This window comes from Dipodomys spectabilis, unplaced genomic scaffold (assembly GCF_019054845.1).
Source record: "Dipodomys spectabilis isolate Male_0828 unplaced genomic scaffold, ASM1905484v1 ptg000146l, whole genome shotgun sequence".
NCBI lineage: Eukaryota > Metazoa > Chordata > Mammalia > Rodentia > Heteromyidae > Dipodomys > Dipodomys spectabilis.
This window is the reverse complement of record NW_024870823.1, coordinates 126,905-143,344: the sequence shown is the minus strand read 5'-3', so window position 1 is coordinate 143,344 and position 16,440 is coordinate 126,905. Positions and strand designations below refer to the sequence as shown.

The window sequence follows — 16,440 nt, the reverse complement described above, 5'->3', positions numbered from 1 at the left end:
TAAAATTTTAAGTTCAGGGGCTGGGAAAGTAGCTGAGTGGTAGAGTGCTTGCATCGCATGCATGAGACCCTGGGTTCGATTCCTAAGCAGAAAAAGCCGTAAGTGGCGCTGTGGCTCAAGTGGTAGAACGCTAGCCTTGCTGAAAGAGCTGAGGGACAGCGCCCAGGCCCAGGGTTCAGGCCCCATGACCAGAAAAAAAAATCACAGCCAGGCACTGGTGGCTCATGCCTCTAATCCTAGCTACTTGGGAGGCTGAGACTGAGGATCAGGGTTTGAAGCCAGTCTGAGTGGGAAAGTCTGTGAGACTCTTGTCTCCACTAGAGTAGCCAAAAAAAACAAAACAAAACTGGAAATGGAACTGTGGCTCAAGTGGTAGAGCCCTAGTCTTGAGGAAAAAGAAGCTCAGGGACAGCAGCCAATCTCTTGAGTTCTAGCCCCAGGACTGGAAACAAACAACAACAACAGCTACAAAACCTTAGGTTCACAAGAAAAAAATTAATGCCATTTTCTATAAATTACCTAGGTTGCATTTTTACATGCAATTTCATATATTGAAATCAATACTTTCACATTTTTAGGGGGAGAATAGTCATGGTATAAGGTAAAGTTCACCTGTGTCATTTACTTGGGGCTCTAGAAGAAGTTAAATTTTATAGCTACATGAGAAATATGACTGAAATGAAGAGATAGTATTCAATGAGAATCGTCAGGATGATTTTCTTATTGATAGAGCCTGAAAACCATAGAGCATATGTTGCATTTTTGAGCACAGTAGTGAAACAGATTTCTCTCAGCAGAGTAAACAGTACTAAATTTTTATTTTAAGATTAAATCTTTAGGGGCTGGAAAGGTGGCTCAGTGGTAGAGCGCTTGCCTTGCATGCATGAGGCCCTGCGTTCGATTCCTTAGCACCACATAAGCACAAAGAAAAAAGCTGGAAGTGGCGCTGTGGCTCAAGTGCTAGCCTCGAGCTGAAGAGCTGGGGGACAGCACCCAGGCCCAGAGTTCAGGCCCCACGACCGGACCCAAAAAAAAAAAAGAAAAGATTAAATCTTTAATAAGACAGGTTTTCAGAGTATACTATATATTTTTGGTAAAGGTCATCTTTGCTTTCTCTGCTGTACATTTAATACTAACCATGTTCATTTTATTTATTTATTTTTTTTGTCGTTGTGGGGCTTGAACTCTGGGGTTGGGCGCGTTTTTCTGGTGGTTTATTGGAGATAGTCTCACGGACTTTCCTGCCCAGGCTGGCTTTGAACCGTGGTCCTCACATCAGCCTCCTGAGTAGCTAGGATTAGAGGTGTGATCCACTGGTGCCCTGCCTAATATACAGCAACCCCCCCCCACCATGTTCATATTTTGAAATGCTCTTGCAAATATGAAATCTAACATTTCATTCCATAATTGGCTCTATTCTCTTTTCTCTAAGTAAATTTTTTTTTTTTTTGGTCAGGTTGTGGGGCCTGAACTCTGGGCCTGGGTGCTGTCCCTCAGCTCTTCAGCTCAAGGCTAGCGCTCTACCACTTGAGCCACAGAGCCACTTCCAGCTTTTTTTTCTTTTTGCTTATGTGGTGCTGGGGAATTGAACTCAGGGCCTCAGGCATGCAAGGCAAGCACTCTACCACTGAGCCATCTACCACTGAGCCACCTTCCCAGCCCCATTCTCTAAGTAAACTTTTGACTTAGAAATAAACACATTCTCAGAGCTGGGAAGGTAGCTCAGTGGTAGAGTGCTTGCCTAGCATGCATGAAGCCCTGGGTTTGGTTCTTCAGTATCACATAAATAGAAAAAGCCGAAAGTGGTGCTGTGGCTCAAGTGGTAGAGCACTAGCCTTGAGCAAAAAGAAGTTTATAGACAGTGCCCTGGCCCTGAGGTCAAGCCCTAGGACTGGCAAAAAGGAAAAAAAAAAGGAAAAGAAAAAGAAATAAACACATTCTTACTTGACCTTTTCAGCAGTGTAATGTCTTGTAAACTTGGATTGGATGTTGCTGTTGCTATGTGATGTCACTTGGTATGACCTCTGGCATATGCCAACTGAATTGGATAAGAACACCGTCATACTCTCTGGCACCAGTGGCTCATGCCTGTAATCCTAGCTCTTTAGGAGGCTGTGATCTATGAATTGTGGCTTGAAACCAACCCTGTCAGATCAGCGTTTTTATCTTCAGTTTACTGGCAAAGGGCTAGAACTGGAGGTATGGGTCAAGTGGTAGAGTTAGATCTTAATTATAAATATATGTGAAAACATATACAGCGTAGATGTACAGAGTACCATCCATGAATGAAAAATCATGGGAGGGTATGAGGCCCAGAGTTCAAGTTCTAAAACTCACACACACACACACACACACACACACACACACACACACACACACACACCACAGACTGTTTTTTTTTTTTTTTATCACATCTTTTAGTTAAGGTGTATTTAAGGTAAAAATACTATAAAGAATGCCTAGTGGTTGGGGTGTAACTCAATGATAGAACACTTGCTTAGTATATGTAAGGCCCTGAGTTCAATCCCAGGTATAGAGAAAAACAAGAGTTCATAAACCCTGGATCTGTGATACATTGCACTTATATCTACAGTATCAACTTAAAGATTCCTTTTAATTTCAATTTTTTGTACCACACATTTAAGAGAGAATGTAAAACACTTTCCTTTCTATGTTTCTTTAGGACTTCCTAGTTCTTTCCCCATTGGAACTTATGAAGATGACTGGTCTAAGCTATCGGGGTGTCCATGAACTTCTGTGTCTGGTCAGCAGGGCCTGTGCCCCACCGATGCAAACGGTATATGCCTGCATCTATATTTAAAATTATTTAATTATTAAATGATGATTTTACTTCAAAGATATATTTTTGGTAGAAGCAAAATTAGAGATGTATTGCTATTATTCCAGCTGCCGGGGAAGCACAGTAGATGGATGTGGTGGTACCAGGGAGGCACAGATAGGAGGATTATAGCCCAGGCTGCTAAAATTCAAAGGGTATGAGGTTGCTTATGTTTTTTGAATAAGTATGGAGGCTAAAAAGAACTAAATCATCTTGTCATTCAGGCTTACGGGATAAAGATACAAAAGTCTGCCAATCTCTCATCAGCATTTCTATCTACCACTCTTGCTGCTTTGGATGAAGCGCTGCATGGTGGTGTGGCATGTGGATCCCTCACAGAGGTAAAGGAGGAACTCTCCATATCTTCTATTGACTTATAAGCTTCAAAGCCAGAAAGAAGGATTTAGTCTAAAAGAGACAAATTATTTTATGAACACTAATCTGAATTAAATCATAAGTACTTCAGCGGACTGTAGGATGCACCCTCAGTCCTTAGTATGGTTGCTCTGTAAATGGTGTTAAAAAAAAAATCTCTGTTTCTTTGACTCAACTTAGAAAGTAATGAACATTATGCAGTAGTATGATAAAATATTTTGAGTGAATTGAAATTAGGAAAGGAAAATTGCAATTTTGTTAACGTTTGGGCAGATAATACCATACTGCTAAAGTGAGCTACTTTTATTTCCTGTTGCTGATAAATGTTGGTTCTGTGAGGTATTGGACTATCATATTAGTTAATATTGTTGCATAACCAATTATCGCAAAGCAAAGTGACTTAGAAGATAAAAACTGCTTTTTCCCCTCACTTTCTTTGGGAGTGGCTTAGTTCAGCAGTATTGGAAAAGGATGCAGCCCTGCTGGAGTCGGAGGATCTAATTCCTAGAGGGCTCGCTGACATGGCTGGGGGCTGACATGGCTGGCCGGCTGTTGCTGGTTTTTCTTCAGAGGCCCAGGTTCTTCCGCACTTGGGCTCTCCATGACTTCCTCAGGGTGAATGGTCTCATAGAAGGCAGGATGGAAATGGTGGTCACTTTGACGGTCACGGACTGGAAGTCATACACCATTGCTACCACATTCTTTTCCCTAAGAGTAAATCATTAGATTCAGTCTACTCTGAGAGGAAGGAATATTAAACCTCACTCTTTGAAAGAAATGGCAAAAGTTGAAGACATTTGAAAAGCACTATAGTTTTTCTTTTCCTTGAAAGCTGCAAGTATGTTTATGGTGTGATATTTTATACTGTGTTTGCCAGTACACACCTAAGGATTTGCTTGAAGGTACTAGAGGAATAGATACTTTCAATTAATTTCCAAAGAAGAGTAGATTTCTTTGCTTACTTTGTTTATTTATTTATTGTGATGGAGATTGAACCTAGGACCTCAAGTATGCTCAGCAAGCACTCTACCAATGAGCCCTTTCTTATGTTCTGATATTCATGATTTAACTGAAAAAAATTTTTTACCTTGAAGATAGAGATCCATGTGTGTGTGTGTGTGTGTGTGTGTGTGTGTGTGTGTGTGTGTGTGTGTGTGTGTGTATTGCAGGTTCTGGGGCTTGAAATGAGAGCCTGGGTGCTGTCCCTGAGCTTTATTGTTCTACCACTGGAACCACACACAACTCTACTTCCTTTTTTGGTAATTTAATGGAGATGAGAGTCTCCTGGACTTTCCTTCCCTGGGCTGTTTTTGTACCATGATCCTCATATCTCAGCCTCCAGAGTATCTAGGATTATAGGCAAGAGCCACTGGTGCCTGGATTACATATTTTATTTCTTGTCTTCCTAGAGAGCTTTGAAGTGTGTCTAGTACATGTAAATTAGTCTAGTGGATGGTTAATGAATTTTTTTTTTTAATTTTTTTTTTTGGTCCAGTCATGGGGCCTGAACTCTGGGCCTGGGCGCTGTCCCTCAGCTCTTCAGCTCAAGGCTAGCGCTCTACCACTTGAGCCACAGCGCCACTTCCGGCTTTTTTCTGTTTGCTTATGTGGTGCTGAGGAATCGAACCCAGGGCCTCATGCATGCAAGGCAAGCACTCTACCACTGAGCCACCTTCCCAGCCCTATTATGAATATTTTAAGGGATCTGCTGTTGTGTTACTTTGCCACCAGATGGTGCCAGAGTCAATATCACAATCTTTTCTAGGATCAAGTTAGACCTGAGAACTCAATTATGGTTTTTAACAATAGTAATCCAGTTATAAATTTACTTATATGACAAAAAAATTGAATTTAAGGAAGATTAACTAAAAAAAAGGAAGATTAACTAATAAGTGCTTTATTTTTTATTTATTTTTTTTGTCACGGGGCTTGAGCTCTGGGCCTGGGCGCTGTCCCTGAGCTCTTCAGCTTAAGGCTAGCACTCTACCACTTGAGCCACAGCACTACCTCGGTTTTTTTGGTGGTTAATTGGAGGAACAGAGCCTCATGAATCTTCTTGCCTGGGCTGGCTTTCAACCACGATCTTCAGGTCTTAGCCTCTTGAGTAGCTAGGATTACTGGCATGAGTCACTAGCACTGGCAATGCTTTTTATTTTTAAGACTCATAATAATATCCACTACTTTTCAACTTAGCTTAAATTCTTTGTGAATTTTTTTATTTTTTTTCTTTTGGTCGTGGGGACCTGAACTCTGGGCCTGGACACTGTCCCTCAGCTCTTCAGCTCAAGGCTAGCGCTCTACCACTTGAGCCACAGGGCCACTTTTGTCTTTTTCTGCTTATGTGGTAGGAGGAATCGAACCCAGGGCCTCATGCATGCAAGGCAAGCTCTCTACCACTGAGCTACCATCCCAACCCCAATTCTTTGTGAATTTTAAGTGGCCGAGTTGGGATATAAATACTCTGCTTGTTAATGCCATGTTTTCTGCTTTCCTGTTCTGAGCTACAAGCACCCTCTTCAATCTTTTTTTTTTTTTTTTTTTTTTTGCTTTTCAGATAAGCATAGTATCTAAATTAATTGTTTGTATTTGCCAGTTCTGGGGCTTGAACTCAGGGCCTGGACACTGTTCATGAGCTTTTTTTTTGCTCAAGGCTAGCACTCTACCACTTGAGCCACAGCGCCACTTCTGGGTTTTTCTGTTTATGTGGTACTGAGGAATTGAACCCAGGGCTTCAAGCATGCTAGGCAAGCACTGTACCACTAAGCCACATTCCCAGCCCAATTTATTCTTTCTTAAGAAATAAAGTTTATATATATATATAAAATATGTATCTGGCATATATTTATGAATTCTTAGGAGTTCCAATATAAAACCTTGAACAAGCAGGGTATGGTGGAGCAAGCCTATGCTTCTAGCTACTTGGGAGACAGAGTGGAGGATTGCATTTTGAGGCAATAAAAGAGAGTTTTGGGCAGAAGTTAGAGAGATCCTCTCTCAGTCAATGGCTGGCCATGGTGGCATGTACCTGTTATCCCAAGTTATGAGGGAAGCACAATGGCCTGTCATCCTAGAGACTAAGGGAAGCACAATAGGAGGATCTCAGTCTAGGCAGGCCTGGGCATAAACTGAGACCTTATTTTGAAAATAACCAACATAAAAACTGGTGGAGTGGCTCAAATGGTAGAGAACCTGCTTAGCAAGCACTGGGGTCCCAAGTTCAAGCAACATATTGTCAAAATAGCACACCAACCACCACCACCACCACCAATACAAACCAAAAACTAGAATAATACTATAAATCTTGAAAGTAACCATGGGCTTCTCTCTAACCCTCTTTTGGGAAGTGAACTTCATTTGGAATTTTCACTATTTTCTATCATAAAATTTTATTTTGGTTTATTTTTGAACTTTTAAAAATCATATGTCTGATTAAATCATATCTCACAATTCTTCCATAAACTGTTTTTCTCACTGTTATTTCCAAAATTTATCCATGTTATTATAGGTGGCAAGAGTATAATTCAGCTTGACTGCTGATCATAGTTGTAAACCTGATATATTCGTACACACACACACACACACACACACACACATATATATATGTATTTTTGTTGTTGTTGTTGTTGGTTGTGGGGCTTGAACTCTGGGCCTGGGCGCTGTCCCTGAGCTCTTCAGCTCAAGGCAAGTGCTCTACCACTTGAGCCACAGTACCACTTCTGGCTTTTTCTGCTTATGTGGTATTGAGGAATCGAACCCAGGGCCTCATGCGTGCAAGGCAAGCGCTCTACCACTGAGCCACCTTCCCTGCCCTGTATGTATATCTATCTATCTATCTATCTATCTGTCTGTCTGTCTGTCTGTCTGTCTGTCTGTCTGTCTGTCTGTCTGTCTATCCATCTATCTATGGTAAACAAATATCTTAAAGCTTAATGGCTAAATCAGCAAGGGATATTCATTATCTCACACAGATTCTGTGAGTCAGGTATTTGAGAACTGCTTGAATGTGTCTAGTTCTAATCTCTCAGGAGATTATAGTCAAGATATTGACTGAAGACATCTATAAACCTGCCTGGAATTGGGGAAGCTCCTCCAAGATGGCTCACTTTTATGGCTGCAAATTTGGTCCTGGCTGTTTGCAATCCTTTGCCATGTGAACCTCTGTAAACTGATTGTCTTCATGTTGTGAAAGTGTATTTTCTCCCTAGAATGTGATACAGGGGAGCAAAATCAAAACGGCAGTGTCTCTTATGATCCAGCCTTGGAAGTTATGTATACTTTTACTTAGTACTGGGGCTTGAGCTCAGAGCTTGGCACTCTTCTTTAGCTTTTTCACTCAAGGATAGCACTCCACCACCTGCGCCACAGCTCCACTTCTGTTTTTGTTTTTGGGAGGTAAGAGTCTTATGGACTTTCCTGCCTGGGTTGAACCTTGATCTTTAGATCTCAGCCTCTTGAGTAGCTAGGATTACAGTGCCACAAGTGCCAACTTCTTTATTTAATTAAAAAAATATTTTATTTTTGAGTTGGTCCTAGGATTTGAACTCAGAACCTGGGTACTGTTCCTGAGCTTTAAAATTTTTTTTTTAAAAAATTTATTTTATTAAAAAGATGATTTACAAAAGGGGTATGGTTACATGAGTAAGATAATGAGTACATTTTGTCCCTGAGCTTTTTTGCTCAAGACTGGCACTTTACTACTTGAGCCACAGCTCCACTTCTGTTTTTGTTTTTGATAGTTGATTGGAGTTAAGAGTCTCATGGATTTTCCTGCCTGGGCCAACTTCAAACCACAGTCCTCAGATGTTAGCCTCCTGAGTATCTAGGATTACAGGCATGAACCACACTGGTGCCTGGCAAATTTTAATTTGTGTGTGTGTGTGTGTGTGTGTGTGTGTGTATGTGTGTATGTGTTGAGTCACACAATGTTCAGATAAAAGCTCAGCCAAGTTATCCCTTTACTTCATCCTTGTGAGATCCTTAGTAGAGAACTCTGTGAAGCCCATCTGGACACTGACCTACAGACATTTGAGGTAATAATTGGTTGTTATTTTAACACTGCCAAATTTGTGGTAATTTGTTGCACAGCAATAGAGAAATGAATACAGGTGTCATTGGAGGTACTTAAGTTCATGTGGAAATGATTGAGGGAAGAAGAATGTGTCTGGAAACAATCAGCTGCCATTTTTATAGCTACTCTTTCCTTACTTTACTTCACAGTTTTAAAATTTATTTACCGTCCATTTTGATTGGTGTTAACTGTACCAAATCTGGGTATAGAAAGTTCAGCTCTGAGAGATTCTTCCCTCAGAAGCTGAGGGGAGACTCAGAGACACCAACTCTGCTGTATTGCCAAATGGAGTGAGTTAAGAGATTTTGTCCCTTTCTTTGAGAAAATCAAATTCCTTACTTAAGGAATATATGTGCGGACAATTCTGAATCTATTTTAGCTGAAAATGGTAAAGAGAAGCTTGAAGCTTAACCTTTGAAAGATTACATTGTGAAAATCAAACTGGTCATTGGCTTTTTCATATGAGAGAAGATAAATCAGTATTTTGGAACCTTTTTTTTGGGGGGGGGGGGAGCGGTTGGTCATGGGGCTTGAACTCTGGGCCTGGGCGCTGTCCCTGAGCTCTTCAGTTCAAGGGAAGCACTCTACCACTTGAGCTACAGTGCCACTTCCAGTTTTCTGGTGGTTAATTGGAGATAACAGTCTCATGGACTTTTCCTGCCTGGACTGGCTTTGAAATGTGATCCTCAGATCTCAGCTTCCTTAGTAGTTAGGATTACAGGTGTGAGCCACTGGTGCCCAACTTTTGGGATCATTTTTAAAAATTGCCACCTATTAAACATTGTTCCCACATCCCTCTTCCACCCTCAATGACCAATGGAATTTTAATACTATGGATATACTGTACATCTGTTTCTGTTCTGTCTGTATGTCTGTGTTTCATATATAAAAGAACAAGCACTCCTCCTACCTCCCCACCCAGGCTTCTTCAAAATTAAATTTCATTCTTGGGGCCAGAGTCACCCCTGCTGAGAGTGTGTGAGATAGACACTTGTTAATATGCAAAAATAATTAAAGATATCATCAATGCAAGTATTTTCATAAGCAATCTAGAGATTGCAGAGTAAAACTGGTCCAAACTTGTGTCAACAAAGAGATACAGTATATTATATTACTTAGTTGAAGAGTATGTGTAAGAGAGCCAACCTGAAGTATTGCTAATATTTACAATATGGATAGTGATGCCTCAGCCAGTTCTTTGCTGTTAGTCATGAGAAATGATACCATAGAACATATCTACATTATTTGGATTTCCCAAGTCATTTCAATGCTTTGTTCATGATCTAAGGAGACCAGGCATCCATCAGTGGAGGAAGTTTTGCTCTGAAATTGATTCTTTTACTGGCTCAAAAAGGTAGTCAGAATGCTAGAGTCCTATTTTAGCATTCCGATTTTTCCTTGGAATGAGTCACATTATAGTTCTTTTTCTTTCTCATTGATGGGGTTAGCTGTTGCCTGGGAGATGGTAAAGCAGGGGTTGTAAACTCACATGCCCACAAGGGCTAGGCATGTAATAGAAATGCATGAAGTAGTGAAACCTGAAGTTTACATGCTTTTTTAGTATGTATTTTGGCTGCTGACAACTGCACCAAACTAATTTTTCTTGCACATAGGTCTGCAGGTCTGTAAAAGTGGGCTTTGTTTTATTAAAACTAGTCAATTTCAAAGATGCCACACTTTAGCAACAGCGGTGGGGATAGTAGAAAGAAATTTCAGATGGGAATTCCCTGAGTGTGACCTGTTGACATGGTTTGTTTATCCTGACCAGTTTTTTGTTTTGTTTTGTTTTGTGAGGCAAGATAACCAGGCTTCTGTCCTAAAGCAGGATTTAAAAAAACTTGTTTATTGTTATTGTAAAGGTGATATATAGAGGTCTGATGGTTATGTAAGTCTGATAAAGAATACATTTCTTTTTAAACAGTGTTACCCCTTTCCTCCTCTCTCCCAGTTATTTCCTCTCTACCCACAAGTTGTATAGTTCATTTTCAACATAGGTTCTAGTGAGTATCACTGTTGTATTACTTCACCCTTTGTCCAACCATATCTGTGCTTCCCCTTACCCTCCTAAAGACAGAAAAACAAACAAAAGGAAATGAAAATAAAACAGCAACAAAGAAGAAAAAAAGGAAAAAAAAAAAACCTCTTGTTTTTACTTCCTGGAGTTCATTTCAATAAATATTTTGTATGGTCAGATGCATGAAGCTATTGTGCCTATGTGATCCTCTCCTAAGAATACCCTTCTTGGGCTGGGAAGGTAGCTCAGTGGTAGAGTGCTTGCCTTGCATGCATAAGGCCCTGGGTTCGATTCCTCAGGACCACATAAGCAGAAAAAGCTGGAAGTGGCGCTGTGGCTCATGTGGTAGGGTGCTAGCATTGAGCTGAAGAACTGAGGGACAGCGCCCAGGCCCAGATTTCAGGCCCCACCAATGACAAAAAACAAACAAACAAACAAACAAAAGAATACCCTTCTTTGGTCTCACTGTATGTAAATGCCTAGAGATTTGTGTAATGCAACATGTCCCAGTGTATTTTTTTAACTATATAGTGTGTTTATTTGTAGATTTACAGGCACAAGACACGGGCCTCATATCTAAAATATAGAGATAAAAAATTAACTCTCCCCCAAAATAAACTCTCAAAGAAACAACAATTCAATTAATAAATGGGCTTAAGACTTAAAGAGAGACTTCTCAAAAATAGTAAGAATTGCTAATAGACACATGAAGAATCTCTGGCCATAAAAGAAATGCAAATCAAGGCTGGGAATGTGGCTCAGTGGTAGAATGCTTGCCTAGCATGAATGAAGCCCTGGATTTGGTCCCTCAGTGCCACATACACAGAAAAAGCCAGAAGTGGTGCTGTGGCACAAGAGGTAGAGTGCTAAACTAGAGGAAAAAAAGCTCAGGGATAGCACTCAGGCCCTGAGTTCACAAGCCCTAAGACTGGCAAAGGAAAAAAAGAAATGCAAATTAAAACAACAATGAGATTTCACCTCATCCCAGTTAGAATGGCCATTATCAGGAAAACTAACAATAACAGATGCTAGTGGGGGATGTGGCCAAAAGGGAACACTACTACACTATTGGTAGGAATGTAAAATTGTTCAACCACTCTGGAAAGCAGTATGGAGGTTCCTCAAAAGGGTAAACATAGAGCTTCTCTATGACTCAGCAATTCCACTTATGGACATTTATCCAACTTGTCATAGATAAGGCCATCCTAAAGTTACCAGCAAAACCATGTCCTTTGCAGAATTGTTTACCATAGCGAAGATATGGAATCAACCCAGATGCTCCTCAGTGGACTAATGGAAAATGTGATACACACACACACACACACACACACACACACACACACACACACACACACACACACACACACAATGGAATTCTACTCATCCATTAGAATGAATGATCTTGTACCATTCATAAAGAAATGGAAAGACAGAAAAAATTATATTAAATGAAGTAAGCCAGACCCAAAGAAACATACATAGGTTGCATGGTTTCCCTCATTTGTGGTAGCTAGAATGTGCCTAAAAATCTACAAGGATTTTAATACATATGGTTGATTGGATCTTTTTTTCCAATTCTGCATTCACCCCTTATTCAAGAAATAAACATACTTCTTAATAGTTTCCTAATGCTTTTCATATGGTGTTTAGTAAATGCTATTTGTTTTGAATGAATGCTTTCAAATGAATGATTATCTCCCTTGATAGTTCGATTTTTGTTTCACTGTGCAACTTGTCATGTCTATGTAATCTTGCTTTATTTTTGCTCTCATTCTCTATTTCCTGTCACTTAGAAATTGGTGGCTATCAATTGAAATAAGAAGGAGTGGTGGAGAGAATCCAACATAAAATCTCTTCCACATGCTGTTGTAATTTGAGATCAAGCTATCTTTTTTTTCATGACATGAAATGCAACCTGGCCTTTCTAAGATTTTTTTTCTTTTGGTTTTAGGGTTTGGAGAGTTAGTTATTTTAAACACTGAATTCTGCAGGTCTGAAGACCTGATTATATTTCTGCAGAACTGTTGAGTAATCAGTACTGGGGGTCATTTAAAAATGTGTAGTTTTTACAAGCTTGTCTCAGACACAAGCTGGACAGTTCTTAAGTGTTCTTTTGCTAAACATTGGCTTGAAAGTTTGTCCTTTTCTATTGGCCCTCTCCTGAATGTACTGAGCATTAACTTGGTAAGATTTTAGGTCAATAGGTCCAAATTTCACATTTATTTTATCCATGTAATCTAATATAAGATTAAAGTGAGTAGGCTTTATTTTTTTTCTTTTGCTTAATTAGCCTTTCTTTCCTTGGGAATATAATTTTTCCTTTTCAAACTAGCCCCTATTTTTTGCTGATATCTCATTAATCCTTGATGATAATTAAGTGACTTTTTCCTACCTATTTTCTTTTTTTTTAATATGTCTTTCAGTTCTTTTTCTTCCTTCTTTCCTTCCTTCCTTCCTTTTTTCCTTCCTTTCCTTTCCTTCTTTCTTTCTTTCTTTCTTTCTTTCTTTCTTTCTTCCTTCCTTCCTTCCTTCCTTCCTCTCTCCCTTTCTTTCTCTCTCTCTTTCTTTCTCTCTCTCTTTCTTTCTTTCTCTCTTTCTTGTATTTCTCATGTGGGAGTGTTAAAATATTGGCTCAAACTACACAAAGCTAATTGTATTTTACTGGTGTTTTCTGTGTGTGAATGTTACATTCACTCTGAGTTTTCAAAAAGCAAATAACTTAGACTGTTCTGGTTTGGCACATTTTCTTTTTCTAACCACTGTTGGGACTGAAACTGGGAACTGAATACAGCTTGAAATTTTGTGGTTTGAGTGCTAGAATTCAGGGCTAAACTGTCTGAAACTAGAAATGATTAATGTTGAAATGTTTTCATCCACTAAGTAAACCTGAAAAAAATAATGAAATTTAATGCCAGGCAATCCATAATATTGCATGTGTTGTAAATTTATGAAGTTGAAAGAGAGGAAAGACTATATGAAGAGGCCTAAGGAATTAGAAATTAGTTATTATAGTTTAAGTGTTATTATTCAGACTGTAATACAAACAAAAATCCCAAACAAGTTCAGATATTTCTTAATATTATGCATATAATGTTCAGTTTTCCCCAAGTGGCATTTGTATTTGGCTAACTTTTCAGAGTTTGAAGCATGTTTCTTTAAAGATGTAATAATAAATCAAAACTTTACATTTTTATGCTACTTTACATTTTATGATACTTTGCTGAATATTTTCATAAACATCATACTAATTAAAATGCTGACCTGTTTGATCTTACCACTAAAAAAATTACAAAGCATCTCACAGTTTTAAACTTTTAAAATCTGAGAACATGTCCAAAACTTGTTGTATAGATTGTATTTATAGGTCAGTTCTCTGTTCTGTTACTCAGAATCTGAAGTGTTTGTCCATTTTCAAGGTCCTCTTTCAACTTGAACTTTACCTTTTTCTAATATGCAATGATTAAGGTGGGCCTTGTTTTTGATGATTATAAAAGGTCCATATAAGTATTAGGAAGTGAAGAGAGAGGGTTGGTGGAGGAACTTGACTTGTATCTTTATTTTTTATAGATTGGTGTGAATTACAAGTTTATAGTTATCTAGTTAAGATTTATGGATTTAACTAAACTATCTCACAAAACTGGCAAGTGGCATAAAAGATTCCTGCAAAGAAACTGTAGATTGATGACTATAGTAGTTATAAAAATATAAGTAAATACATACTTGTAAATGTGAGAGAAGCTGGTTCTTCTATGACTAATGAGGTAAAAATCAACCACAATAGAATTGCAAACTGAAATTATAAAGAATATAATTTGGTCTATGCAGATTTATTCATTATTATTGATAATATAACTTTTTAATATTGTTCCTCAAAATACTAGTTAATGACAGTAGGAATTAACAAACATTTGGGACAGGAAGGCAGACTTGATTAGATTTACTATGTAAGAATGTTAAAATATTTCTAAATGTTGAACTTTGTATCACATGACACTTTGCAGTCATGTGATACAAATTCAATATCTGGAAAAATTTTGCTAGAATTAATGATAAATTGGATTTTTCTTTTTTTCTTCTCCCTCCCTCCCTCCCTCCCTCCTTCCCTCCCTCCTTCCCTCCCTCCTTCCCTCCCTCCCTCCCTCCCTCCCTTCCTTCCTTCCTCCTTTCCTTCTGTGTTGTGCCAGTCCTGGGGTTTAGATTCGGGGCCTGGGCTCTGTCTCTGAGGGCTTTTTTTTTTTTTTTTTTTTTATTTTGCTGAAGACTAGCACTCTACCACTTGAGCTACAACTCTACTTTCAGCTTTTTCTGAGTAGTTTATTTGAGATAAGAGTTTCATGGACTTTCCTGACAAGTCTGACTTCGAACTGTGATCCTCAGATCTCAGCTTTCTGAGTAGCTAGGATTATAGGCATGAGCCACCATTGCCAGGCTAACAACTGCTTTTTGTATGTGTATATGTGTGTGCCACTGAGGTAAAGGTATTGCCAGAGAAGATACATTTCCCCAAAGAAAAGACTTCCTGAATATAAAGCAATGTATATGAGAGAATTTCCTGCATTAGTACTGTTTTGATATAATAGGAGTTTGGTTTGCATGTGAGTGGCATGTACCTGCCTAGAGTTAGAAAACTGTCTAAGCATTCATAGAACCCTAGGCTCAATCCACAGCATCACAAAGTAAATAAAAACCAAATTATAGACTGTGTATATGTATGTGTTGGAATATATCAAGTGGCAGAAAACATTTGTATAGCTCATTTAATGACAAATTTACCTAACAGGGAAGAAAATAATACATATTAAACTTGAGATCATGGTCTGAATGATGAACTTTTGGGGAAAAGCTCATTGTTGTAATTGACATGCATTAAAAACAACAACCTAAGATAGATCCTTTGATGAATGGATAGATTAGCAAAGGGTAGCATGATATAGTCTAAAATATAGTAAAAATGATCTTTGTAGAGTATAGATGGATATTCTGGTAACATTCTTTCAGCTTTTCCATTGCATTATTGCATTATCCTTAAGCAATATAGAAGTAACATAGAAGATGATGTTAGATATACAAGAAAGTATGTTAGGATGGTATCAATTTTGCTAATTTTTATAAAAACACTCCTTAGGGATGACATTGTCCAAAAAGAACTGTATTCTGTAATGGTAACCCATTTGTACATCACCTTTATAATAACAGTAAAAAGATTAAAATAAAACATTGTTCAACACAAAAAATAGCTCATCTTAGTCCATTAGTATATACCATTTTACTTTAACAAAACCCCAGAGGCTGAGTACTTCATAAGTTGTATGAGCAGAAGGCTCATACAACTGGCACTGGCATCTTGCTGACCCCTCACCTCCCAGCTTCGTTCACAACATGATGGAGAATCACCTAGGGAAATGGCCTTGTGCAGAATGATAAAGAACACGAAGTAGCTGTGATTTATAACTATCTTCCCTGATCAGAGCTAATTCATTCTACAAGAATAACAATTCCTCCCAAGGAATCCCTATAGTTAAAAAATGAATATATGAGTACTCTAGCCTGTCTTAATTGTAGTTTTTCATCTGAATTACAAAACATAGACATTGCCAATTCCTTCCAAGGATAGAACATAACTAATACCAAACTAGATGCTTAGGGAGAAAGTTAATTTATTACATACAATGGATGTGTTAGGGTAGCAGGGCTGAATTCTTTTCTGAGGCTAGTTGGGACTATTTTTTGCAGCAAGTTCCTAAAAGGATTTTCTTTGTCTGGCTTACTGTGTTTATATAATTTTTAAAAATTAGATTACAGGTCCACCAGGTTGCGGAAAAACCCAGTTTTGCATAATGATGAGTGTACTGGCCACATTACCCACCAACATGGGAGGTTTAGAAGGAGCTGTTGTGTACATTGACACAGAGTCTGCATTTAGTGCTGAAAGGTAGGCTATTTTATTATTTTCCATTATGTTGCTTTACTTTTATGACCTTCATACGGTATGGAACATTTACAAATAGCTTAACATTTATTGTATTTTTAAGATTAAAAAATGTCACATGTTTAAAGGAATAAAAAAGACACAAGAAGCAGTTTATTTTTGTCTTTTCTATCCTTTTCTTGATGGTATAATGGGTTTCTGGGTTTTACAGAAGG

At 38.5% G+C, this 16,440-nt stretch overlaps 1 protein-coding gene across 3 annotated transcripts in view; it reads left to right on the top strand.

Annotated features, from left to right (window-relative positions):
- The window catches only part of Rad51b (RAD51 paralog B), a 77,984-nt gene that overhangs the window by 2,362 nt on the left and 59,182 nt on the right, over positions 1 to 16,440 (top strand). For all 3 annotated transcript variants that reach the window (XM_042691837.1, XM_042691835.1, XM_042691836.1), the window contains exons 3-5: positions 2,684 to 2,797; positions 3,064 to 3,180; positions 16,092 to 16,228. In XM_042691837.1, coding sequence (XP_042547771.1) covers positions 2,684 to 2,797; positions 3,064 to 3,180; positions 16,092 to 16,228 — 368 coding nt within the window. The remainder of the gene's footprint in view (positions 1 to 2,683; positions 2,798 to 3,063; positions 3,181 to 16,091; positions 16,229 to 16,440) is intronic.